Consider the following 26,050-nt stretch of genomic DNA (forward strand, 5'->3'; position numbering starts at 1 on the left):
AAAATGCTATTGCATTATAACGAGTAGTATTAACAATATATCTGGGTGCAAGGACACCACGTTGCAAGTACACTAAAGTGCAGTAAGATCAGAAAAGTGTTTCCTGCCTCTAAAGTTCCAGAAAATACGAGATTTTGATATAAAGCAAGTGCCATTTTAAAACCAGGTAAACTTAAAGATATGAAATACAACCACAACTCAGTGGTTGAAGAAAAACGGATGTTGAGGCAAACTTGTTTTTTACGTCTAAAGTTACTCCTAGCTCTGTTTTGAGCAAGAAAACTGTGGCTCTTCCTAAAGTTGACTATAGACAGAAAAAGTCCCAAAACAAGACAGATGCTTTGCAAACACAGTAAGGAGAACTAGCTCAGGCTTCTCTACGCCCAGTCCTACGCTCAGGGACCACAACGACCAACTTTATTCACCACCGTAACAAGGTGATCCTGAAAAGCTGACGTCTTCAGAGAAAGACCAAAAGAGAAAACTTAGCCATGAAGATCTTCAAGAGAAAACTTGCTTAACTTCTTGCTTTGCGTCTGAAATAGCCCAACAGAGTCCTTAAATCCCCGAGGTTTTCCCAATTAATTACCCACGCCACCCCACCTTTTGTATACATTAGATGACAAGACTCTGGGTCTGAATACTCAAAGTAAAACCTCGAGAGCTCAAAGAACACCCGAAAGAGGGGCAATCCCGTGGCCAAGTAACTCCCCACCACCAGCACGGACCGCCCACGTCGCACCCCACGCTGCAGCGAGGCCGGCACTTACCCACCGCTCGCCCAGGAGACCCAAACCCGGGTGTTTCAAATCTGAGGCGCGGCACGCTGCCTACTCTCCTGGGAAGGCTCTTACCTGCCGCACCCCCTACCTTAAAGATACCCCCACAGCACGCCGGGCGCTGCCATTTTGACAAGAAAGGGGTCCTTGCTCCCGAGGCCCTTAGCCGGTCGCCCCGGGCGGAGCCAGAGCACCAGGGAGTCCCTCACCCATCGCCTCTGCGCCCCCCGCGTCCCGTCCCTGCGCTCAGAAAGCGCCCTGCACTGGGGGCCCACAGACAGAGCGCGGTAAAGTAAAGGCCCCCTGGAAACCCGGCTCGGCCTCTCAGGCAGCGCGGAGGGCGGCCCTGGCGCAAGGGGCGGGTCATCTGCGGCCGGGGGCGGAGCGTCGACCGGCGGCGCGCTCGGTAACCCTGGCAACGCGGCCTCGGGCCTCGCGGAGGTGCGACTAGGCGCTGCGGCGTAACGCTACATGTTCCCGCCTCGGGCCGTTCGCGAAGGCGCTCCTAGACGGGCTGCGCGCACGCAGTGCTTCAGCCTCCGGCCGGCGTCCCTCCACAGGCTCAGCCCTTGCCCTGCGGCCGTTCCCCCTCCCGCCTCAGCCCGCTGGTAGGGCTGCTGTACGCCGAAGCCTCGAGGCGCCGGAGCCTCGAGGCGCGGGCGGAGGACGGGAACGCCTTCGTGTCGGCGCCTCCCCCTTAAGCTGTCCGGAGCCCGCCTGCGCCCGCCTCCGAAGCGGCGCGCGACGCCCAGCGCCCGCAGGCGCGGGCCGGTCCTCACCCAGGCGTAGGCCCGGCCGGCTAGCAAGACCGAGCCCCACGGCATTTTATTTTATTTCGTTCGTGGTTTTGCATAGACTGAAGTTTCGTGGGGTAGGTTAAACTCGGGACCTTCTCGAAGAGGACCCATTTATTATTATTTTTTTTTCCTTCCAAAATGGCAGCCTCCAGCCGCGCACAAGTGTTAGATCTGTACCGGGCGATGCTGAGAGAGAGCAAGCATTTCAGCGCCTACAATTACAGGTGACCCGGCGGGCGGCGGGGGCCGGGAGGTCCGGGGTGCGGGGAGCTCCTGTCCCGCGCCGGCGACTTCGGGACGGGAATGCACAGGCTCCGCCGCGGAAAAGCGTACCCCTGTCGACCAGCGTGGCCCTCTGAAACCTCGGGGGGAAAGCAAGGGTGGGCTTGCCCTTCGTTGTATCGGAGAAGAGGTTCAAGTCCTGTGATGTTTTCCCCCAAGTCGAATAGCGTGGTTCTCTGGGAGCGTGGTTCCTGGTGTGTTTCTGCCATGAGAAGAGTGGATGTGGAAGCTGCAGGTGCTCAAGCTAGGACCCATTGGTCGCATACCTAGAACTTCCCCTAGGATTGCAAGAGTCGATAGTGGAAGTGAGCAGCCAGTAACACATGTCTGAAAGCTGAAGCTTCGCTCTAGCCTCTCTAATATCCTGGGTGCCTTAACTGGCTTTTTTGGTTGCAAGAATCAAATCTTTTCTACTTAGGGCACTGGCTTTGAGGAGGGCGTGAGGCGAGGACAGGGTTTGTAAGAAGGAGATTCAAGGAGCTGTAAAGGAAAAAAACTCACAAACTTCGGGGATACCAAACGTTTATCTTGGCCTCGTCAGATGGGGATACAGCTTAAAGCATCTTTGCAGCAGAATGAGAGTCTAAACTTAAATCCCTCAGTGTAGCACACAACTTTCTCTATGCCCCTTTCTCATATTTGCTCCTGAGTCCCTTAATCATTTCATATATCTTTCGTCTACCTCACAGCCTCTGCTTTCTTTTTTGCTTCCTTTTAACTTCTGACCCATCGTTACTGTATGTATCTTAATGATTTTCTCTCTGCATCCTTCCAGATTTGGTGTTTCTTACTAACTACCTGATCATCTCAGAGTTCGAGCCATATTTATGCCAGGTCTCACTTTGGGTGACTGGCCAGCCTAAGAGTGTCCTAGGAGAGAGTCTGGTCAGATGGGCGCCACCCTCCCAGTGGGTATATGAGTTGGCAGGCCCTGTGATAAGTAGACCCATTACAACATTGGTTATGGGACAGAATACCAAACCTCTCAAGCAGTGACTATCTAATTTTTAGATACCTGCATAGAAAAGTTATTCATCCTTTAAATTTGAGAACAACATCTGGGTCCTACCAGTGAGACCAGTCAGATGGTTTAAAGAACCATTTCATGGGAGAGCATGATTTTACTTAATGACTTTGGAAGGTAAAGTTTGTAAACATTAGGGATACTGGTGGAATTTTAACAAAAAATTAGCAAAGTACTTAGCACCAAGAACTTCACCAAGTCTGTTGAAGAAAGCTACAAAATATTCAAGTGAATAAGTGGAAACCAGTTATTTGCAGTCTGGAAGAAGGTATTTTGTCATTTATATTTACTGAGAATGAGCAAGAACTGGGAATCAGCACACAGGTCATACACTGCAGGGAAGGATAGGGTAGATATGAAAGCACATCATGGAAAAGTCAAGGAGGAGTCCTCAGAGAGTATGTCATCTTCAACAAGTCACTCAACCTTAGTAGTTCAATTTTCTTTCTTACAAAATTAGCTTGTTGGACCAGGTAATCTCTGAGGACTCTTACATTACTAAAAATCCGTTTGGAAATGATTTATGAGCCAGGTGCTGAAATCCACATTTGAGGCAAAATTTTTATCAAGTGAATAAATGCCAAGTCAACAGGGGTAAACTGCAGAAAAACCATTCAAATTGTACCTGGTGAGCAGAAAATTGGAAATGAGTTTCTGTATGAGCCACTGTAAAGTAATATACATTTAGAAAATAATTGTTCAAATTATACTTCGAGTAATGCTTTTGAACTAAATTTATTATACATGTGTAAACGTATTAACTATAGGAATCTAGTAATCATTTTACACTTTCTTGAAATCATGGACCTAAAACCTGAGATTCCCACTAGTATGATCTCTAAGATAATAAACTTGTTAAAAAATAATTTCCTTCTGTATTAAGGCTATGTCTTGTGAATTTCAAAGACAGCCCCTTCCCCCTTGTGAAGTTCTCTGTATTGGGCAATGCCCTTTAAACACTCTTGTCTTGAGTTCATCCTCTTTTGAGATTCAGTTCAATCATGACCTCAGGACAAAGGTTTTCCTAATTCTCCTCATTCACAACCCCAACCTCCATCCAAACCGGTCTTTTCCTAAGTGTCATTTTACTTCAGTGCTTCCAAAAATGTGTCTGAAGACTAATCTGCCCTGTGTGGTACCAAAACCTGGAGATAGAAAGATAAGAGCTTTGGGTTCAGCAAAGCACCTACATCAATGGCTTTTTTAACCTCTGTGGGACAGTTATAGAAACCATTTTCACAAACTGTTGAGTGCTGTGATGGGCATGCACGGGGGTGGAATCAAGAACACTTCCCAGAAGATGACATTGGGTCAAAGGCGTGAAGCAGCATAGTACACTCCAAGAACAACAAACAGTAGAAGATTATTTAATTGCTGGAGAGTTAAGTGTGATTCAAGGGTGACAGAGGATGAGACTGAGGGTGAAAAAGACCACATACTAAGGGGCCTAGGCACCATGCTAAGAAACTTGGACTTTATTCTTAGCTGACAGGCAGCCAATAAAGCCATTACATACTAACATAAATAACATTTTTATGAAAAGTAACCATTAAATTAGTGACAAGAGTGACATTGTTCGACATTTTTGCAAATCTCTTTAATGTTTGTCTTAATAAAAGAAGGGTAGATTCTTATATTTGTGTCTGCCTACGGCCTGTTGCTATATCACATGTCATTTAGCCTCTGGGAAATTCCACTGTACACCCATAAGAAAATGAGAGTAACGGGCAGATGTCTTCTTGGTATTGTGAAAACAGTTTTCCTGATGGATCCCCTGAAAGGTCTCAGACCCCCCACTGGCCCCAGGCCCACACTTGGGTAACACCGTCGTGTCTAAAAACGAGAAGAGAACAAGCAATGAGAGTAGTATCACAGAAGTCCAGATAGTCCCGTGTTCTGAGAAAGTGGTTATGGTCAGGGGCACTTGCTTTAGCGAGGTCCAATAAATGAAGATGGAAGTGTGGTCCCTGGTGTCGGCAGTACGGAGATCTCTAGGGACCTTTACCAGAGCAGTGTTAGTGAGGTGGTTAAGGCAGAACCTGGATTATGGGCGTTGAGAAGTGAATCAGAAAGAAGTGAACAGCCGCAGTCAGTGTAAACCAACCCGCCACCCCAGGAACTCTGGTTAACATGATAGGGGAGTTTGGACAACTGCTAGAGCAAGACCCCACAAGAGGTGAGAAGTGCTGTGCCTGAGAGCACAGCTGGTCTTGGGACAGGAGGAGGGACACTTTTTCATCAGTGGGTGAAGGAGGTGAAGATGGGAAAGGATGGGAGGTTGAGGTGATTCATGCCATGCCTGACAGCCAGTTTCTGGATAAAGTGGAAAATAAGTGGATGTTGAGGAAGCACTGTGCTCTCAGATTTATTATTACATATATCAAACATTATTGTCATTGTAGGTTTACTTGTGTCTGCCATTCATTCCTTGAAAGCAGAAATTCTGTTTTCGATCTGTATCCCTAGTGCTTAGCACAGTAACTATGCAGTATATGTTTATAATTATTTGTTAAAAAGTAAGAGGAGATTGTATTCAGAGGTATTTTTTATCAGCCATTTCTCCTCTTATAGGTTAAAAATAATGTAAAATATGAGAAAAAGCAAAAATAATGCCCAAATGCTTACCAAATTATCAGAATTTCTTCTTTCTTCATTAAATATTTGAGTATTATGCCTCTTGTACACTAAGCTTTGCGGTGAGAGCTGCAAATTAAAATGAGCCTTCCATTAATGGTAGACAGTGGTAACTGACCATTGACCTTAAAAAACAAAAGAGCCCATTATTTTACCAGCCAAATGAGTCTATTTGGGAACGGAGGAATTGCAATTCGGGACAGGCAGGCTGTGGCAAACCATAAGCCAGTCTGGAGAACAAAGGAGAAGAAAAAGGAGGAGGTTGGGAGGGGCTGCTTGGAACAAAAGACTCTTGGAGGAAAGTGAAGAGTTCAGGGTGTTGGTGGTTCCTCATTGGCTGAGGTTGTGGCAGTTTCTCCTTGGCTGGTTGGTTGCCGGGCAAGGAGAAAACCTTCTTTCTGCTGGGATAGTAATGTGAACTTCTTCCAGTCCATTAGTGTGGGGTAAGCTAGATGGAAAGTTCATGAGTGACAGGTCCCCCTAGAGGGCTTGCCGACTACATTTCAAATGAGACTTCCCTTTATTAATTTTCATAGTATCATCAGAAGTTTATCAGTAAAGTTCATGGGGCACTTGGGTGGCTCATTCGGTTAAGCGTCTGCCTGCAGCTCAGGTCTTAATCCTGGGGTCCTGGGATGGAGCCCAGCACTGGGCTCCCTGCTCAGCAGGGAGCCTGCTTCTCCCTCTTCCCCTCCACCTCCCCCCGACTCATGCTCTCTCGCTATCTCTCTCGCTCTCTCAAATTAATAAAATCTTAAAAAAAAAAAATTTATCAGTAAAGTTCAAAGGAGGAAAAGGTGTAAAGGGGAGCTGTCCTCATAAGCACCACCTTAAAAATAGATTATCAATAGGAATGCTTTTGAGTACAAGTAATAGAAAACCTTTACACAGTACATAAGGGGTTTATTCTCACATAGAGAAGGTCTAGAGGTGGGTAGCTGGTCAAACTGATTTAGCCACTAGATGATGTCAAGGTGTCTTGAGTGTTCGCTTTCCTCTCATGCTTATGCCTGATGGTTGCAAACAGCTATTGAAGTTCCAAATATATCCTTATTGAAGGCAAGAAGCAGAAAAAACGGGCGCCCCAACCAGGAAAAAGTAAGCTTTTGTCTCATAAGGAAAGGGTAAACTTGGAACCATTCTAGTGGACTTCTGGTTATAGCATTGACCAGAACTCTGTTACATTTTTCTCACTAGCTGGGCATGGGGCTGGAAAATGAGGGTGTAGCGATTCCAGCCTCTGTAGTGGAATGACTGCTGGGCCAGCCACCAGTTAGTGTCTGTGCAACTAGGGACATGTAGACATGGGTGGAGGAGCATTCCAGGCACAGACAATGAGGTGTCGGGGAAGTAAAACACAAGGGGCACCTCGGAGCCAGAAGCACTGGATTGGAGTTCCAGCATAAGCTGACTTTGAGTGCTGGTCGAAATAGTCAGCAAGTGATGAAATGGGTCTAAAACAAAGGTGAGGATAGAAAGGATAAACAGTTTGACTAAAGTCTCACAACTGGTAAATGATAGAATGGGAACTAGAATGCCTCCCAGCCCCTAGGGCACTGCTTTTTCCAGGACTCCACCCTCCTCAGTGGAAACTTCCTACAACCCCATGCATCCTCTGACTTGGCCTTCAAAAGTTTGAGAAACATCAATCCAAAGATATTTATTTTCACAATTTATTTTCCAGCTGAAGTAGCTAAACAGGCTCTCCCTAGTTTTGTGACTGGTAAATTACTAACTGTTGGTAATGTCAGGTCTCAGTTACTACCTGCTGCACCACTGAATGCAACATGATTGAAGCCTGATTGAAGTCTTAATGAATGGACTAAATAATGGTTCCTATTTAGTAGTCTATTCTCTTTGAACTAGAAACTGAGGACGTGGAACCTTGAGCTCCTGGACACAGCAGGAACCAGGCAGAGGGTTTCCTCCACAAGTTCTGTACTTAGTGTTACAGATCTTTTGACATTGACTACCTGTTTTGCCCCATGTACCACTGATTGATCAAGAATGCCAAGGTGAATAAACTAATTTAATGTGAATAGCATCAACACCAAGCACCTTTCCCTTTCTAAAACAGGACAGCTGCACTAAAGACCTCACTGCCGAATATTCTTTGGCTTTGGAACAAATGAACAAATCCAGTTTTGTCTGTTCCTAACAGTTCTTGAAAGCTCATATATATTATTGCACTAGAGCTTTGGAGTAGGTAGAATACTGGTCCAGCAGCTTTTTGGCATTTTTAACAAGATTATTAGGATTTTCCCCCAGTAAAAAAGTTTTCTGTTTTTTCTTAAGTCTTGAAATGGATGTGTATATTATGAGCAATCAAAGAAACCACAGAATTCTGTAATAAGCAGCCAAAGTAGAGTTTTGCTCACTATAAAATGTTGACAAATCATACCTCTCTGAAAATTTTTTTAACTTTTATGTTACAGGCTATGCAAGAACACAGAAAAGGAGGAGAGGAATAAAAGAGAAAAAGGCAACTCTTTAATTTTCTAAGTTCTTCCCAAATTTACTCTTAAATTTGTTCCAAGTATCTACTATTGAACTCATGGAATAGCCTATGGCACTTTATTAGAACTATTGTTACCTGATCCCTTCTTTTTACAAATCCCCACAACAACTAGAGACAGTTCTTTGTACTGAAGAAAAACAGCTTCTTAGACTCTTCAAAGAAGGATTATTCATTACCATTAAATATGCTTGACATTTCAAAAAAATTTTTTTCTTTTATGGTTGCTAAGTTCTGCCATGTTGAGTGATAATGATTTTGAAAAATAAGTAAAATTGTACAATTAACCTCGAAAAGAAAATATTTAACATAGTCAACAGCCTGAATTGTGGGGAAAAATAACATTTTTTACTCTTGACAGTAGAGCAAAGTGTTAAAAAATTATTAGATCTATGTGTCATTGTTGACTTACTGAGTTTAGTTTTTATAAGAGTTTCCAGATTCCATTTCTTCTATTTATACTTCATCTTGGCCCCTAAACATTTAAAAAATTTATAAGAATACATACAATAAGATGAAATAATTGTCATAATTAAAAAATAATAAATGAGAGAATCGGGGCAAAGAGAAAATAGAGAATGTTGTTAAGACAGTAAAGGAGTAAAGCTAGACCACAAAATGCAAAAAGTAAATGAAATCCCGTAAAGTATCTTTAAATTATTCTGTGTTATACCAGGGTAATGCTTTTTTTTTTTTTTAACACAAGTATACTTACAAAACATTGTTTGAGAAGTGCTGTAATGAGCATCATAGAAAATTGCCTGCCTCTTAACGACTTGCATCAATAGCCGTATGACTACTTTGTCGTGGGTGAAAGGTACTTCATTTTCTATTTCTTCTCTTCTATGACCCCTTTCCTGACACTGAATCCCATTTCATCAGGTAATGGATTTTTACATATGTCTTAGCATTTATTTTCTCAATTAATTGGTACTTGGCCAATTTAGGAAAATTCTGCAGAAACCAAATTAAGTAATAAAACTAGATCACTGACATGAGCCAAGCTGTGAATTTCTGGATTTGGCAAGAGTCGGCTAAATTAAGATGGGTCCTCCTGGCTTTTGTTTGTGTTAGTAATAGGAATGCCTTGAATAGGGTTCCTTCAGTTGATCTCTACCCTCCCATTTTAAGAAGCAGATTTAGAATTTCCAAAGTTATGACATAGTAATGTATCACTGTGACATCTTGGTTATCTGTGTGGCTTCATAGCCACTCATTATTGGAATTGTCTTTTAAAGTATAGCAGTTTTTTTTAACTCAAATATTTTGAGATTTAAACCAAAAAAAATAGCTCACAGCAAAGTCTTTCATGACAAATAAAAGAGAAATGAAAGTTGCAATGACTTGATGCTAGAACTTCTTTTTTTTTTCTTTTATACCTTATTTCTTCCCCTAATATTATCATTCCTGAACTAATTTGCTTTAAATATTGTTTTCAGTATTATGAATGAGAATCGTGAGCAAGGCAGTCTTGACTTAGAAAGATTCCTGGCCTTTGAATCAAGAAAACTTGCTTTGGGGGCACCTAGGGGTTCAGCTGGTAGAACATACCACTCTTTTTTAAAGATTTATTTGTTTGTTTATTTGGGGTGGGGGAAGGGGGAGCAGAGGGAAAGAGAGAATCTCAAGGAGACTCCCCGCTGAGTGTGGAGCCCAACACAGGGCTCGATCCCAGGACCCTGAGATCATGACCTGAGCTGAAATCAAGAGTCAGATGCTCAACCACCTGACCCACCCAGGCACCCCAAAGCATAGTACTCTTGATCTCAGGGTTGTCAGTTCAAGCCCCATGTTAGTTAGGTATGCAGATTTCTTAGAAGAAAAACATGTTTCAAATTTAAGGTCAATGAGCTCTGTTACCCTGGTATAAATCATTTACTCCCCAGTATGTCATCTATAAAATGAGAATGCTAAAGTTGCCAAACTTTCTGGCGGAGTGTTTGGCATACAGCAGGTACTCCAAAGTCACCTCTATATTTCAGCAGATACAAGTAAATTAGCTACTACATAGTTATCTTTCACACTGGCAGTCCAGCTGCCAAATCATTTAAATTTGTAGTAGCCAACAGTGATTTAACCAGCTCAAGTTAAGCTTTTGGAGTCACATTCTGCGCCAGGTATTTGCCAGGTATTTATTCGTATTTACCAGGTATTTATTCGCAGTCCAAAAAACCTTATCACTGGAATACGTAGTTTCAATATGATGAGATTGGCTTGAGCCTTCATTCAGCTAACCTTCTTTGGATACCTGCCATGTGCCAGACCCTTTTCTCCCTGCTAGAGGTACAGAGATAAACAGAACATGACCTTTGCCTAAGGAGCTTTGCAGTTCAGTGCCCACAGTAATACATTCACTGCAAATTTTTTAACAGTGTGGTGTCAGTGTACTGATGGAGAATTGAGCAGCGTGTGGTGGGAGCAGACAGGCAATGCAACATAGCCTGTCCAGAAGGGGAGTGAGGTTTAGAAAGCAATGGTAGCTGGCCCGAACTGTAAAGATTCAGTAGGGATTCGCTGGTGAAGGAAGGCAGAAGCAGAGGGGACAGATGTAAAAAAAAAAAAAAAAAAAAAAAAATGTAATTGGTGCTGGGCATGAGGGACTGCCAGCAGTTTGGGCCACTGATGGCAGACAGAGGGCGAAGATGAGAGTAGACAGATCACAGAAGTGGGACCACAGATGACGGAGCCCCATGTGCCCTGCCAGACTGCTGGGACGTGTTGCTAGGCAGCGGGAAGCCATTAGGTATTTTAAGCAGACTACAGGTACGCCTTCAGCTGGACCCCAGACGTGAGGGGGATTGAAGACAGAGGACAGTTAGGAGGTAACGGCATTAGTTCTCTTTAGTCCTGATGGTAAAGGCCAAATTGGAGCAGTGGTGATGAATGAAGAGAAGAGGCTGGTTTTGAGATACACTGAGAAGTAGAATTAGCTGGTCTTCGTGATTGGTTGAATATGTTGGATTAGAGGGAATGACTCGAACTTCAGTGAGCAGAATATAATTGGAAGGAGGAAGACCGTTCAAAATGAAACATCACATATCAGGGACAATGCCTCATGGTACAAGGAAGGCATTTACCATGAGTACCTTTGTGTGCAGTGATAAAGCTTCAGGAGAGTATCTGGATGTTTCAGACACGATTTTTTTTTTCTAAGATTTTATTTATTTTTTTGATAGAGAGAAAGAGCACAGAGGGAGAGGGAGAAGCAGACTCCCCACTGAGCAGGGAGCCCGATGTAGGGCTCAATCCCAGGATGCTGGCATCATGACCTGAGCTGAAGGCAGATCTTAACTGACTGAGCCACCCAGGTGCCCCTCAGACACAATTTTTTTTAAGATTTTTTTATTTATTCATTTGAGAGAGAGAGCATGAGCAAGGGGAAGGTCAGAGGGAGAGGGACAGGCAGACTCCCCACCACGTGGGGAGCCTGACATGGGACTCAATCCCGAACCCCAGGATCATGACTTGAGCCAAAGGCTGATGCTTAACCAACTGAGCCATCCAGGCGCCCCTTCAGACACAATTTTAAAGCATCTCTTTGGCCCTAGATGTTAACTTAATCTGCAACACTATATAAGCTTAGCTCACTTTTGTTTCTCCAATTATGTAGCTTTCATATATTAATTTTCTTTATTTGCCAGTTAATATTCATCAGTGTTCAATTAGTTCATTTTATTTGTTCTCAGGGTAATTATTGTATTTATCAGATGGCTCATTAGATGTCATTAGTGCATCTATTAGCCTTACATTCTTTTGTTTCTGGGGTAATTTTTGAGTGGATTTAGTACACCCCCTTTCGCCTAGTTTAAAATTACTTACATGATCAATTCATTACAATTATATATATTATTCTATAGCATATTTATTCAGTTAATGCCCTCATCATTTCTTTCTGTGCATCCACAGTTTGAGAATAAATACAAATATTTTCCCTATACAATTATCCCTCCCGGGCATCTGATCCCTAACAGTGATGTTGTCTTAACCGGAAATCATTTCTATAGGCAGAAGCATCTCATCTAAAATCTCCTTTGCCCTTTACTAAGCAGAATGCTAAATTAATTGAGAAAGTAGTTCCTTGCCGCCACACTGGAGCCAGAACAAGCCCTTGATCCTCTCTTCTGGTCCAGTGGTCTCTTATTCATTCAGCAGTTCTTTATTGAGGATTCACATTGTATTCGAGTTCAGTGTTCTGTTTCTTCCCTTCTCAGACCAAGGATGAAAAGATTCCAGGACTGTGGCAGACCTCTAAACTCATGGAGACAAGAAATAGTAAGCACAGCTTTTAGTGGCAACCTAATGCTTAACCCCAAACTTGAAACTCTAAAGGAAGGCAATCCCGGGAGGTGCTGAGTAAATTAGGGCAGACCCTGCTGGGCAGCCTCCTGGAAGGGATGTTGCTCACAGGCTCTGCCCTTTGCAGGCCCCAGAATCCTGACTAGAACATTCAGTCTCAAAAAAAAAAAAAACATCCAGTCTCAGCACCTAGTTTCAGCACCTCTCCTTCCTCATGTCTGAAGGACTGGCTTCCCGTGAGACTCTGATGTACCCAAAGGTCTATTCATTCCCAGGTTCCTGTGCTTGGTTCTTCCTCTTTTCCCTCTTTGTACCTTCCCTTTAATTTTATCACAATCCGTAGTTTCATTTGCCACCTTGATTTGGTGTTTACATCCCAAGTCTGTTTCCAGCTCAAGCACCAGATGCAATAGGCAACTCACACACATCCAGACCTGACCAGCTAAGCTGGGGACTGGGCATTCGTCCAAGATACCTTCCCTTTACCTGGCTTCCTGTTCTTCCACATTCTACCTGGACATCACTCAGGCCCATCCCCTCCTCTTCATCCCTGCAAGCTTAGCTCATCGTTACTCTTCATCTCAGTGGCTGCACCCCTATTCTACTGTTGGTCCCCTCTGTAACCCCTCTAAATGCAGGTAGCTAACTTGCTGAGCAGGGTGCTGGGCACCAGTAGGTGGATGATTTCTTTGAGGAAGGAGTACCATGGTTTATCCAACTGAAGAACCTTATAAGGACCAGAGTCAAGATTTGAACCCAAAACTTTGGCTCTAAGATATGCTTGCTCCCACCCAGCCACCCTACTCCCCCTGTTTAAATGCACCAGAGGCTAGACGTGGCTTTTGGAGTAAAATTCATTCTTAGCTTCACATGCTCCTCTTTATGTTCTGCCTCCTCTCTTCCTGTCTCTTTTCACTTCAGCCAGATCAAACTTCTCCCATTTTGGAGTAAAATTCATTCTTAGCTTCACATGCCCCTCTTTGTGTTCTGCCTCTTCTCTTCCGGTCTCTTTTCACTTCAGCCAGATCAAACTTCTCCCATTTTGGAGTAAAATTCATTCTTAGCTTCACATGCCCCTCTTTGTGTTCTGCCTCCTCTCTTCCGGTCTCTTTTCCCTTCAGCCAGATCAGACTTCTCCCATTTTGGAGTAAAATTCATTCTTAGCCTCACATGCCCCTCTTTGTGTTCTGCCTCCTCTCTTCCGGTCTCTTTTCCCTTCAGCCAGATCAGACTTCTCCCATTTTGGAGTAAAATTCATTCTTTTTTTTTTTTTTTTTTAAAGATTTTATTTATTTATTTATTCGAGAGAGAGAGAGAGAGAGAGAAACAGCATGAGAGGGGATAGGGTCAGAGGGAGAAGCAGGCTCCCCGCCAAGCCGGGAGCCCGATGCGGGACTCGATCCCAGGACTCCAGGATCATGACCTGAGCCGAAGGCAGTCGCTTAACCAACTGAGCCACCCAGGCGCCCGAGTAAAATTCATTCTTAGCTTCACATGCCCCTCTTTGTGTTCTGCCTCCTCTCTTCCGGTCTCTTTTCACGTCAGCCAGATCAGACTTCTCCCATTTTGGAGTAAAATTCATTCTTAGCTTCACATGCCCCTCTTTGTGTTCTGCCTCCTCTCTTCCGGTCTCTTTTCCCTTCAGCCAGATCAGACTTCTCCCATTTTGGAGTAAAATTCATTCTTAGCTTCACATGCCCCTCTTTGTGTTCTGCCTCCTCTCTTCCGGTCTCTTTTCCCTTCAGCCAGATCAGACTTCTCCCATTTTGGAGTAAAATTCATTCTTAGCTTCACATGCCCCTCTTTGTGTTCTGCCTCCTCTCTTCCGGTCTCTTTTCCCTTCAGCCAGATCAGACTTCTCCCATTTTGGAGTAAAATTCGTTCTTAGCTTCACATGCCCCTCTTTGTGTTCTGCCTCCCCTCTTCCGGTCTCTTTTCCCTTCTGCCAGATCAGACTTCTCCCATTTTGGAGTAAAATTCATTCTTAGCTTCACATGCCCCTCTTTGTGTTCTGCCTCCTCTCTTCCGGTCTCTTTTCCCTTCAGCCAGATCAAACTTCTCCCATTTTGGAGTAAAATTCATTCTTAGCCTCACATGCCCCTCTTTGTGTTCTGCCTCCTCTCTTCCGGTCTCTTTTCCCTTCCGCCAGATCAGACTTCTCCCATTTTGGAGTAAAATTCATTCTTAGCTTCACTTGCCCCTCTTTGTGTTCTGCCTCCTCTCTTCCGGTCTCTTTTCCCTTCCGCCAGATCAGACTTCTCCCTTTTTCGTAATGGTGCCACACGGCTTTAGGCCTTCATGTGATCACATACTGGTTCCTGTGTTTGAAACAAACTTCCTCCCTTCGTACAGCAAACCCTAATCATCCTTCAAAATTCAGCTAATAGGCTGACTCTTTTTTTTTTTAAAGATTTTATTTATTTAAAATAATAAATTTTACTTATTATTAAGAGATTTATATATAATTTATTATATATAAATATAATATATTATATATATTATTATGTATATTTTATTATATATAAATATAATTTATTATATTATTATTATATAAGGAGCACATGAGAGGGGGGAGGGTCAGAGGGAGAAGCAGGCTCCCTGCCGAGCAGGGAGCCCGATGCGGGACTCGATCCAGGGACTCGATCCAGGGACTCCAGGATCATGACCTGAGCCGAAGGCAGACGCTTAACCGACTGAGCCACCCAGGCATCTCAATTTTTTTTTTTTTTTAAAGGAAAGGGGTGCCTGGGTGGTTCAGTCAGTTAAGTGTCTGCCTTCAGCTCAGGTCATGATCCCAGGGTCCTGGGAGTGAGCCCTGCATCAGGCTCCCTGCTCAGCGGGAAGTCTTCTCCCTCTCCCTCTCCCTCTCCCTCTGCCTCTGCCCCCAACTCATGCTCTCTCTCTCTCAAATAAATAAATAAAATCTTTTAAAAGATAAAGGAAAAAGAAAAAAACTTTAGTTGCTTCTCATTGCTCTTAATAAAGTTCAAAATCCTTACCATGGCCTACATTTGCCATAGGGTCAGTTTCCCTGCCTCTCTGGCCTTATGTCACTTTCCCTTTTGGGGGGTGCTCTCCTCACATTGCCCTTTTCTCAACTTCCTGAAATACTATGCTGCCCTGAACCCATGCCGTTTCTCTGTCTCAAAGGTCTTTCTCTGTCTGTATAGGTCACCCCTCCCTGCTCACTCAGCTGGACCCCAGCAAAAGCACACGCCCAGTGTTGTAAGCTCTCACAGCCCCATGACTGCTCTGTCATGACACTTTCACCAGGTGTAATTCTACATGGACTTTGTAATCACCTCCATAACGTCTGCCCCATTAGTCTGCCCGCAGGCTGCAGGAAGTCAAGGACTATGTGTGGTTTTGCTCACCACTATCCCCGCAGCATCCAAGCCAGGCACGAGTGGGTTGTATTTATGGCGGCTCCTTCCTTGTCTTCCAGACACTTTGTGCAAAATCCTGCCATGTTAATTCCCCCCATCACTCTTGTCCTTGTTCACTATACTGTCCCTGGGGCTTAAGGACTATGTTTGAGTCACCTTCTCTTTCTCAGTAATAACACACTGGAAAAGCAAAAGAAATGTGTGAGTGAATGCCATGTGTACGGGTAACTGCTTATTAACAAGGATAAGTGAAAAGATTAACTACCGGGGTGACCGTGTTTAGGGCACAGATGGCCACATAATTTTCTTTAACTTCCTTCTTCTTCCATATCTGAATACAGAGGCATCTCAGAGAATTTTAAGATAAGATTTGGTTTCCCCAACCAAATTTATATCTAGCCTTTTTTCCCCCCAAAATTCACCTAGTATATTTTAAAAAGCCTTCCTGCAAATGAAACCGGCTTGATTTCTTTCTCTTTGGGACTACTGTAAGGTGTATGTAGGCAAGCCCATTACTAACAAGTGATCACACAGTACTAGGGTAGTTTTCCAAGCTGCCTCCCCAAGCTGGAGGAACCCCAGTAGGCGGTGTAAGCTGCAGCAGGAGCCCCGAGGAAGGGCCTCCCAGCCTCCCCTCGCTCCCCCACCGGCGACGGAGGCTGGCTCTCTGTCTGCTGTTAGGAATGCTCACGTGTGCGTGCTATGCCCAGCCTGCCTATCCACATCCATGTTGCCACGGTTGCTGAGGCCTCTCAGAGGCTTGAGCTAGGTGAGTGTAGAGAGAACAGGTCCCAACTTCTATCCCAAGCTAGGGCAGAACTGCTTCTCTCCACAGAGTGAGGATCTCAGGTTTGGGACCGTTTCTTCCTACATTCTGGCTAAACACACGAGCTACATCAGACAGGATTCTCTCTTCTCCCTTTCCAGCACTTCTGCTCTTGCATCCTCAGCCGCATACTCTCCATGCCCCTTATAAGACCTTCAGATGTGGTCTGTCCCCTAAAGGACAAGCAGGGATGGCGAAGGGGCTCTATCACAGGGATGTCCTGTCAGCAGCACTGTTAAGAGGTAGACTCGATTCAGAAAGCAAGATGTGCGGGCCATACGGTTTCTTAAAAGCCACTTCCATTTTCTTCTAAAAAGTAAAAACACAAGGAAAAATTCTCCAAAACACTGAGACATCTCAGGTGATGAACAAATGAGAGATCTCAGGCAAGGAACAAAACTTGGTATGGGAGGAAGAAAAGTCCATGTTGTCAGAACTGTCTATCACTGGTAGTGATTGTGGACACATTGTTTTCTTAAGATGCCACCATCTATTTCACGGAGAAGAATTTTCAAAGGTCAGAAGGACCAGTGCAAGATGGTAAAGAGAAAATAAGCCTCTTTGTTTTATTAATTAAAAATAACCAAAATGCCAAAACTACTACTTATTTCATAACCTCTACTACTAACCTAGGCAGTCATTTCCTGGCAATAATGTTATTTCCACAATAATTAACTTTAGTCCACAATCACCTGGAAAACTTCATGTATTTCAGGCATACAGTTATCACAGAGAATTGTCTCTCTGGCATCCTTCTAACCCTGAGGAATAAGAGGGAATCCAGTGTTTATTTTTACTGTATCTTTCATTTTTTTTCTTCTTCTTTAAGGATGGAGGAAAGAGTTATTACCTTGCAGCACAGCCTGTTTTCATTTTGCAATTCCTTTTTATTTTCATTTGCCAGCCTGAAGACAAATGTGTTCAGAATATTAGAACCTAAGAAAAGAGAATCTGGTTGATTTCTTTTCTATTCTCAAAGTCTTTAACGTGTGCAAGAGAATGGGAGCTATGGACAGCAGAGCTCAAAACCCACATTTTGTGCTCCCAGGGTCTTAAATCTCTCTGGAGTCCTCTAAGTATCTGCCTCCATGATGGAGGCAAAACACCTGGGTCAAGTGTGGATAGAGCAGATGGATGAAATTAACAGAATTTGCCCTTGAAGGATTTGCTGGTTCCTGCTATATTTTGAGTCCTTGAAGAGCAGAAATTTTGTCATACTCACGTTTTTTTTTTTAAGCCTCCCCCCCGCCCCCCTCCGACTTTGCCTATAGTAGGGACTCTCCTAAAAAATGCAAGTAGGCCAGCCGGTTATTAAATGAGAATTTATGTGTGAAAGCTTCATAATCTATGAAGCACTTTCAAATTAAGGTAGTGATAATGTGGTTGGGAGTGTTTTGAGTTTGTCTTACTTAGGTTGAAATAATCTTATTTTATGACATCACTAAGGATGAAGGGCTCTGTTAGAATCCCAGGATTCCTGAGTCAGACCAGTGCCATGTATCATTATTTTTTTTTTTAAAGATTTTATTTATTTGACAGAGCACAAGCAGAGGGAGAGAGAGGGAGAAGCAGGTTCCCTGCTGAGCAAGGAGCCCGATGTGGGACTCGATCCCAGGACCCTGGCATCATGACCTGGGCCGAAGGCAGCCGCTTAACCGACTGAGCCACCCAGGCGTCCCCCATGTATCATTTTATGGCACGTCAGTTGTCCACCGCCAAGACCATAGCTGCCTTTAGGGCTCCCGTGTCTGTTTTCCTCTGCATGATCCTTGTGGACGGTAACTTTTTGACAAAGGCTCTGACATATAACATATCTCTGGGAGCCATACTCATTCAGTTAACAAATATTTATTGAACTTCCGCTATATAGCAGGCGTTCTGCTGGGCACCAGAGATGGAGCAGAAAATAAAACTTATCAGAGGCCTGCGTTCCTAGAGTTTTCATTCTAGTAAGATTGTGTTGTAACAGGAGCCTTCCAGCACTTTGATAACTAGATCCACTGGAGGTAGTAGTCTCACACACGTTTTTGTACCAAATTCAGGCTTAGTTACAGTTTCATTCCAGAGGTTAAAAGCATTGGGAGGACTGATTTTATTCAAATTCTGATTGAAATAATGTTAATAAAATCAGTCCTTGCCGCTGAGGCTGTTTACTGCCTGAGGGATATCTGTTCCATATTCACACAGATTCCCCCAGTGTTTAGGGGGAAAGAAGAAGAGAGGGGGACTCCAAAGTGAATTAACGTTGATGGATCACATGCTGTGTATCAAGCACTGATATCATGTACTTCAGTATGCATTGTCTTATTCAGTGTAGATTCACTATGAAATAGGTATTATTACTCCATTTTACAAATACAATCATAATAATAGCTTTGTTATACTTAAACATTTCTCATGGGCCAGACACATGTTAGGCCCTTTCTTGCGTTATCTCATTTAACCATCATAAAAAGTCCACGAAGCAGATCCTTCTAATTTCTCCCAATTTGCAAGTAAGGAGGCTGCAGCTCGGAGCAGTAAAGTAGCAAACCTAAAATAATACAGCTGATAGGGAACTCAGTTAACACCTGAGTCCTCCAATACCAACACTTCTCCCCATGTTTCTTGTGGACACGGGTTAGGAAGCCTTCTAGACCTCCACCTGTCTCCGCAAGAAGATGCTGCTTTTTTTTCTTTGGGTGGGCTTCTTCCCATAAGAGAGAGACTTGGTGTGTCCAGGTGTCCTGCCAGATAGGTGCAGGTAAACTCTCCGTGAAAACCCCTACTGGGGAGCTATTACCAACATCACTGTGTATCTCTTTCTGTTCTTACTATCCCTTGACTTCAAAGTGCAGGTCAGAGTTTGGACTCTATAATTTTAATTTCCCTAAATAATTTCAGCAGTAAAAAACAGGTGAGGCTAGCTTTGGCAGAGCTGGATTGACGACCTAATGGTGATCTTCCCAAGGAGAATCTGTAGTGCTATGAGTCTCATTTGGTGCAAGACCACATAGCCGCATTTACTGTAAGGGAAGGAAATATTTCTGGACCACAGGCTCCAGTTCCTTCCTGATTGGTGCCAAACCAGAGCTGTGGAGATGTGAGCATCCCACTGCCATCATTGCCTTCCCTCCCATGCTTCTGTCTGCTCATGCTCTTGTCTTGCCCCATGACTGGATCTGTTCCTTTATGGTGGCTGAGAGCCTCTGCCAAAAGGAACCTTGAAGAACAGACAACCAGCTTCTATAGGAAAACATTACTCTAAAAGAGCCAATAGCCAACCCTGTAGAAAAGACCAGTGTGGTTTGTGCTCTTTGGAGTATAGAAGATCCCTTGATAGCCTGCTCGTGGTAGGAATGGTCTACACATGCTTTCCACTGTCCCGTTCAACTTACTCCTCACTCCACTGCAGTCTGGCTTGCCAAATTCCTTCTGTTATTCTTTTGTCTTCAGCCCATTTGCTACCAGGATCATCATCTTTCCTTCCCTCCCTAGCATGCACGACACCACTGTCTTCCTGGTTTCTTCCCTGTTTGGGACACTCCTCCTCCTCTACCTCTCTTTCTTCAATATGGGAGCTCCTTTCTGTTGCACCCTAACCTTCTCACAACCTCCCTACATGTGCTCATCAGTTGTGGCTTCAACCCTGGGTGCTCTGATGATTCACCCTTGGTTTATCCTTTCCCCGAGCCTGCAGACCCTTCTCTCCAAAGCCTGCCTTCAGCTTCTGGGTATGCTACCAAATTAATGTGTCTACACAAAATTCTGCATCTATCCCAGCAAACATGGCCCTCCTGCATTCCTTCTCATTGTCTGGATGTTCAGCTCTCAAGCCGGAAATCACTTCACTTTCTCTCCTTATTTTACCCATAGTCCGTCTTCTTGCCCAGTGGATTGTCTCTCCCATATTTCTCTTACCAGCAGAAATTTTGCATCCCCACAGTGATTGTCTTCGTTGGCCCTCAGCAGTTTCTGTCTGGATTTTATAACAGCCTTCTACTGATCTCTGTGTCTTCAGTTCTTAATGCTACCAAGGCATCCTTCATCTTGCCACCAGAGTGATTTTTTAAATCCAAATCCAGTGGTGCCACTCTCTGAAGTCATGCATTTAAAAGTAGCACCAAGGGTTAATAGAAGCAAAATTCTTCCCTTAGAAGCCAAGATTTGTCAAAAAAAATTTGACTGGGTAGACTTCAAATGCATAAATGCTGAATGAGAGCCCAGTAAATATAAGCCATAGTCTAGACCTATAAATAACTACGTCCAAGACATTATTATGTTTATCTATATGAAATATGTCGAATTTGCTTGTAAAATTCAAGTATTCAAATGATTTCATTTTCTGCTGCTGGAAAATTAAGAATTGACCCTGAGTCAAAATTTGCATTTGTGTCCTATCATGAAGAAGCGTAAGCAAAATAAATAGGATCATAAAATTAACATTTTATCGTTCTTCAAAGATCTGTATTCACTTCACTACTCTCACTGAATTAAATTACCTTTAGTTATTTGTTTATATAAGGGAAAAAAGAGCAAGTCAACTTGGCTGAATAAAATATGGATTATTTATAAGGCCCTTAGACTTTCTCTTACTTAAATGCTTATGAATTTCTTAGCTGACTTATGTATCTTGTGCCTATATGAGTTTGGGTAATTAGTGATGTGTCTTTACACACAAATTAATAAGAAAAATTTCTTTTAACATGAATATAGAATTACCCTGCAGAGCTTGTCTTAAATGACAGTAGCTTTTCTTAATACTACATCTTGCTGTCTTGTGGTTAAATTAAATTCCTTTGGGCTAGCCTGAGAACATTACCATCTTTTAACATTGTTCCAAATTTTCAATTAATAAATAAGAAATTTTGCAACCTCATCTTTTCTCAAATGAACTGAAAACAAGCTGCATTAAATTTTATCCCTAACTTGTTTCAATATTTTTTTTTAAGATTTTATTTATTTATTTGACAGAGAGAGACACAGTGAGAGAGGGAACACAAGCAGGGGGAGTGGAAGAGGGAGAAGCAGGCTTCCCGCTGAGCGGGAGCCCGATGTGGGGCTCCATCCTAGGACCCTGAGATCATGACCTGAGCCAAAGGCAGACGCTTAACGACTGAGCCACCCAGGCGCCCCTCAATACGTTTTAACTAGTGAATCAGGATTGTATGTGTGTTGCAAGTGAGAAAATCAGGAAAATAAGGATAGGAAAACCAAAATGAGACCTGGAATGAGGTTAACAAGCAAAATGGGCGCTGAGAAGACAGGTCATTTGGCAGCCGGGAGCAAACTCCGGTCTGGCTCCAAGCTTCCCAGTAGCCTATGCGAAGAGGAGATCTTGAATGGTTACTGGAGTCACAGTGGCCGGGATATACAAGCAGCCAGTTGCTTAGAAATACAACTCTTCAGGCATGAAAACTCAAGAGATTTCTTTCATGAAGGGCAACATCCTTAACATAAATAGTCAGTTTCAAAGGCTAGTTTCTTCTGGCATCTCATAATGTGGGCTAATGACACCAGAGCACAGGGAATAAAGCAGCTTCACAAGAGACCCAAGATTCTAGGTCCCTGGCGCCACCCACACATAGAGTTGAGTATCCAGGGGAATAGATAGAGGGCTTGCCTTTTAGTCATTCCTACAGAGATAGATCTTAACTTCAGACACTTGATATGTTTTGCGCAGCAGTGAGTGAAATTATACTCCCAGGCAAAATCTAAACTGAGTAGAAAGGGAAAGCTTTACTTTTACCTTGAGGGAATTGCCGTGGACAGAACCAGAGGCCTCTAAGAACTTTAGATCCACTCCAATTCAAAATACGCCAGTTCTAGACCTTCAAGGTTTTTGTAAGAGGCTGTTATGGTGGACCATCTTTCTTAAAATAACTTTCAGATGAGACACTCAAGTAAATCGGTGATAAAGTGAACCCCTATATAACTAAAATGGTTTATCCTACAGGGTTATTTTGAGCTATAAGCCGCTTAACATGTACCAAAAATTAAGGCTTTAACTTCAGAAATTTTATCTAAGGCTGAGTTTTTAGAATAATATTTTGAACTCAAAACCATTGTCTCTTAAGACCACCCTCCGTGTTTGTCAAAACCTCTTTATCTGCATGCAGGTATAACCTTTCCCTTCATGCTCAGGGAGGGCGATATTTTAGTTCCCCTTATCTGTGGTCGGTGGGGGGCAGGGAGGACACACACATTTCAGTACCTCCAGTGGATGCCTGAAGCCACAGATGGTACAGAACCCTATGGTATACACCAAGTTTTTTTTCCTATAGATAGATATCTTTGATAAAGTTTAATACATTAGGCACAGTAAGAGAGTAACAACAATAACCAGTAATAAAATAGAACAACTATGACAATACGCCATAAAGAAAGGTATGTGAATATGGTATCTCTCTCTCAGAATACTGTTCTGTACTCACTGTTCTTTTCTGTGGTGGTGTGAGCTGATGAAATGCCCACATGAGGAGATGAAGTGAGGTGCATGACATAGGCACTATGACATAGCGTTAGGCAACTGTTGATCTGCGGATACGTCAAAAGGAGGATCATCTGCTTCAGGACTGTGGTTAACCAGATGTGACTGAAAACTCAGAAGGCGAAACTGCAGATGGGGTGGGGGGGGACTACGGTACTTTGTTCTTTTCGAGTGGTCATAGTTTTGTTGGCATAGTTGCCCTCCGAAGGGTAGAGTTTAGCGTTTAGCACGGTGATAACATTTTTGTCTGGTTCTAAGCCAAATGAATTAATTATGTATTAAATATAAGTTAAATAAATTAATATGTATTAATATCTAAACTAGGGAGAACATTTTAAATTTTCAAATTTTTTCAGTGGCAGTCAATCAATAAACACATTGTTTTCCAGTGAAACTACTCTGTAACCAAGTAAAGCTTGGACAGAGAGATAAAAGAACAGGCCATAAACTACATACTTAAGACTAACACAACCAGATTATTTTTCTGTCTAAAGTATTCTAAAGTAACTTAAGTCCACATATTTGATGTTGTTGCAGGAATAGAATTGTGATGATGTGTTCAAATTATGCTTAATATGGGAAATGTTAAAGTATAATGTGCAGTAAGTGGAGATAGATGTAAGTTATTTCCAGAACTGTCTAACATTGGCAATTTACTGTAATAATTATTAAATGATAGTGAAGAAAAGATATAAACATGTAGTTAGTAGGTGAAATAAAAAATAATATCTAAAATTGCTTGTTAGGTTAAAAAATACTAATGAGTATCAGTTTATTGCTGTATATAATTCTGGCTAAATAGCATTGAATTTTTATTCCTGTTGGGTTAGAAATCTTACATGTACCATTGGGTCACAGATTTTTATGACCGTTTTTGGTATTTTGTTTTCTAATTAAATAAAATTTTTTTGATTCAACAGTAGTTGTAGAGCACCTACTATGAGCAAAGCATAGTATGGCCTGTGGGGAAGTAAAGATGAACAGGGTCGGGGTGCCTGTCTTGAAGAGATGGAGAACCTGGTGGGGTAGACACACTGTCCGTAAACCCTAGGGGACAAGGCAGTGTCATGGGGGTACACAGTAGGGCCAGAAACAAAGTGCTAGAGGCTGAGAGGTGGCCTGGGAGTGGGACTGTCATGAAGCCGTGGGGTACGGGAGTTGGATGTGCTCACTAGTGGGAACTAAACTTTGCTTTCGAGCTATAATACTAAAACTACAACTTTACTGTGAAAGTACTCTCCTTCTCCCTTAATCTAGCAACTAAATATTACCAGAGAATTCCATCCCATGCTCAGAGACTCCTCTTTGAAAAAAGTAGTCTTTCTCTTTCCCTCTCTCCTTCCTCCAAAACTCTCTGTTCCTTCTTCCATATTTTCCTCTTGCCTTTTCCATACGTTTCCCAGTCATATGGAAATACGGAATTTTGAATTCTAAGTTCATTATTGGCCTCCCTTTGCAGAATGGCTGCTGTACTCTGGTAAAATTCTGTTCCTCTTTCAAAGAAGTCCACCTCTCAGAAAGACTTCCCAAACCCCCAGGCCAAGCTATTCCCTCCCTCCTCTCTGTTCTCAGAGCACTGTGTGTATATTCCTGTGATAGTAATGTAGAGTGTGTCTACACTACATACAAAGCATACAAATTCTGTTTCATGTTAATGTTTTTATAGGGCATGTGGATGGCTACATAGAAAAATGAAGCCCCCCAAAAAGCAGTTAGACTTGGGGGCTATTATACCATTTTTACAAAGGGTGATAAACTGTGGAGAAGTGACTAGGCACAGAAGAGGATTGTGGCTTTGGGGTGGTAACATATTATAGGAAAGTAGGAAATATATGTGGAAACTAGTGGGATGTAAGGGTTGTTTTATTATTATTTTTAATTTTCATCCATTTGAAAGAGCGAGAGAGAGACAGAGAGAATGAGCAGGGAGGGGGCAGAAGGAGAGGGAGAAGTAGGTTCCCCACTGAGCAGGGAGCCCGATGTGGGGCTCGATCCCAGGACCCTGGGTTCATGACCTAAGCCAAAGGCAGACACTTAACCAACTGAGCCACCCAGGCATCCCGTAAGGGTTGTTTTAGTATGGCTTGTTTGTGCAGACTCATCTTGGTGTAGACTCCCCATCTCCAGTGATAAGAATGTTCTCTTTCCTGGTACTGGGAGGACACCTTTCTCATGGGAAATTTATGCCCTGCTTTTTGGGCAGAAAGGACAGACAGCCCTTCCTGCATCTGCTGTTTCTCAATTGCCTGCCATTTAAAATAACCAAATACCAGAGTGACATATTTGGGGGCAGAATGTTCTGATCCCCTTTATTACTGTGATCTGACTTTGGACTGGCTGTGGAATCTGTGTGGTAGGGGAGTTTGGGGGAGAAGGGGCTGGGGATCTCTGTCAAGAATCTCTGCTGTAACTAAAGGAGTTCACACACCTAAGAGCAGCGGATGTCCTTAGGCTGTGTTGCTAGAGGGTTAACGGAGATACAAGTAGAGTAACAAGGCTGTGCCTGGCATGTAGTCAGTGTGCTAGACCGGTTAGCTGTTGTTGTGAGAGAAGGGTTTGATGACTGAGCAGGACTTGCACAGGGCCTGGGACCTGCCCATTCAGTCTCCAGCTCTTGAACCTGAAAGAAGCAGGCTGGTCTGCCCAGATCAGCATTTCCCAAAATGTAATGGGTATTATCGGGCATGGGAAGAGGTTCTGTGAATGAATCTGGGTGCCTAACTTTGTCTTCCCATGTTTCCAGGTTTCTTTACTGCTTTAATACACAAATATTCTTTGTAACTCTTCCCAAAGAGATACTAGTATTTTTTTTTTCACATAACACATGTTGGAAAATGCTGTCAGATTTGATTTTCACCTGCTTTAGGCTCTTGAAAGCACAACTAGGCAATTAGAAGATAGGTCCTCCCCTAATCTGCCAGATCACCTGTTTTCTGCCTGCTGTGGTTGATCATACCCTTAAGAGCTCCTTATTTCTAGGAAACACGTTTTGCAAAAGAATGGCAGTGAGGAAAGCTTCCCAACTGAACCTCAGTGTATTGA

At 43.1% G+C, this 26,050-nt stretch overlaps 2 protein-coding genes across 22 annotated transcripts in view; one reads left to right on the forward strand and one right to left on the reverse strand.

Moving 5' to 3' along the window:
* Positions 1-1,102, reverse strand: part of FARS2 (phenylalanyl-tRNA synthetase 2, mitochondrial) — a 617,893-nt gene extending 616,791 nt beyond the window's left edge. For 12 of the 16 annotated variants that reach the window (XM_064597224.1, XM_064597221.1, XM_064597219.1 and 9 more), the window contains exon 1: positions 771-1,102. The gene's annotated coding sequence lies outside the window, so the exon portion shown is untranslated. The remainder of the gene's footprint in view (positions 1-770) is intronic. The other 4 variants (XM_064597225.1, XM_064597222.1, XM_064597231.1 and 1 more) reach the window with 3 other exon arrangements.
* Positions 1,103-1,203: 101 nt separating this feature from the next.
* Positions 1,204-26,050, forward strand: part of LYRM4 (LYR motif containing 4) — a 282,708-nt gene continuing 257,861 nt past the window's right edge. For 2 of the 6 annotated variants that reach the window (XM_045866426.3, XM_045866425.3), the window contains exon 1: positions 1,212-1,800. In XM_045866426.3, the coding sequence (XP_045722382.1) occupies positions 1,715-1,800 (86 nt within the window). In that variant the 5' untranslated portion in view covers positions 1,212-1,714. Of the gene's footprint in view, positions 1,801-26,050 lie in introns of all 6 variants that reach the window. The other 4 variants (XM_064597242.1, XM_064597243.1, XR_010413515.1 and 1 more) reach the window with 4 other exon arrangements.

The sequence above is a fragment of the Mirounga angustirostris genome, unplaced genomic scaffold (genome assembly GCF_029215605.1).
Source record: "Mirounga angustirostris isolate CCGP_5_RB_7025 unplaced genomic scaffold, mMirAng1.0.hap1 SCAF_8, whole genome shotgun sequence".
In the NCBI taxonomy this organism is placed as follows: domain Eukaryota; kingdom Metazoa; phylum Chordata; class Mammalia; order Carnivora; family Phocidae; genus Mirounga; species Mirounga angustirostris.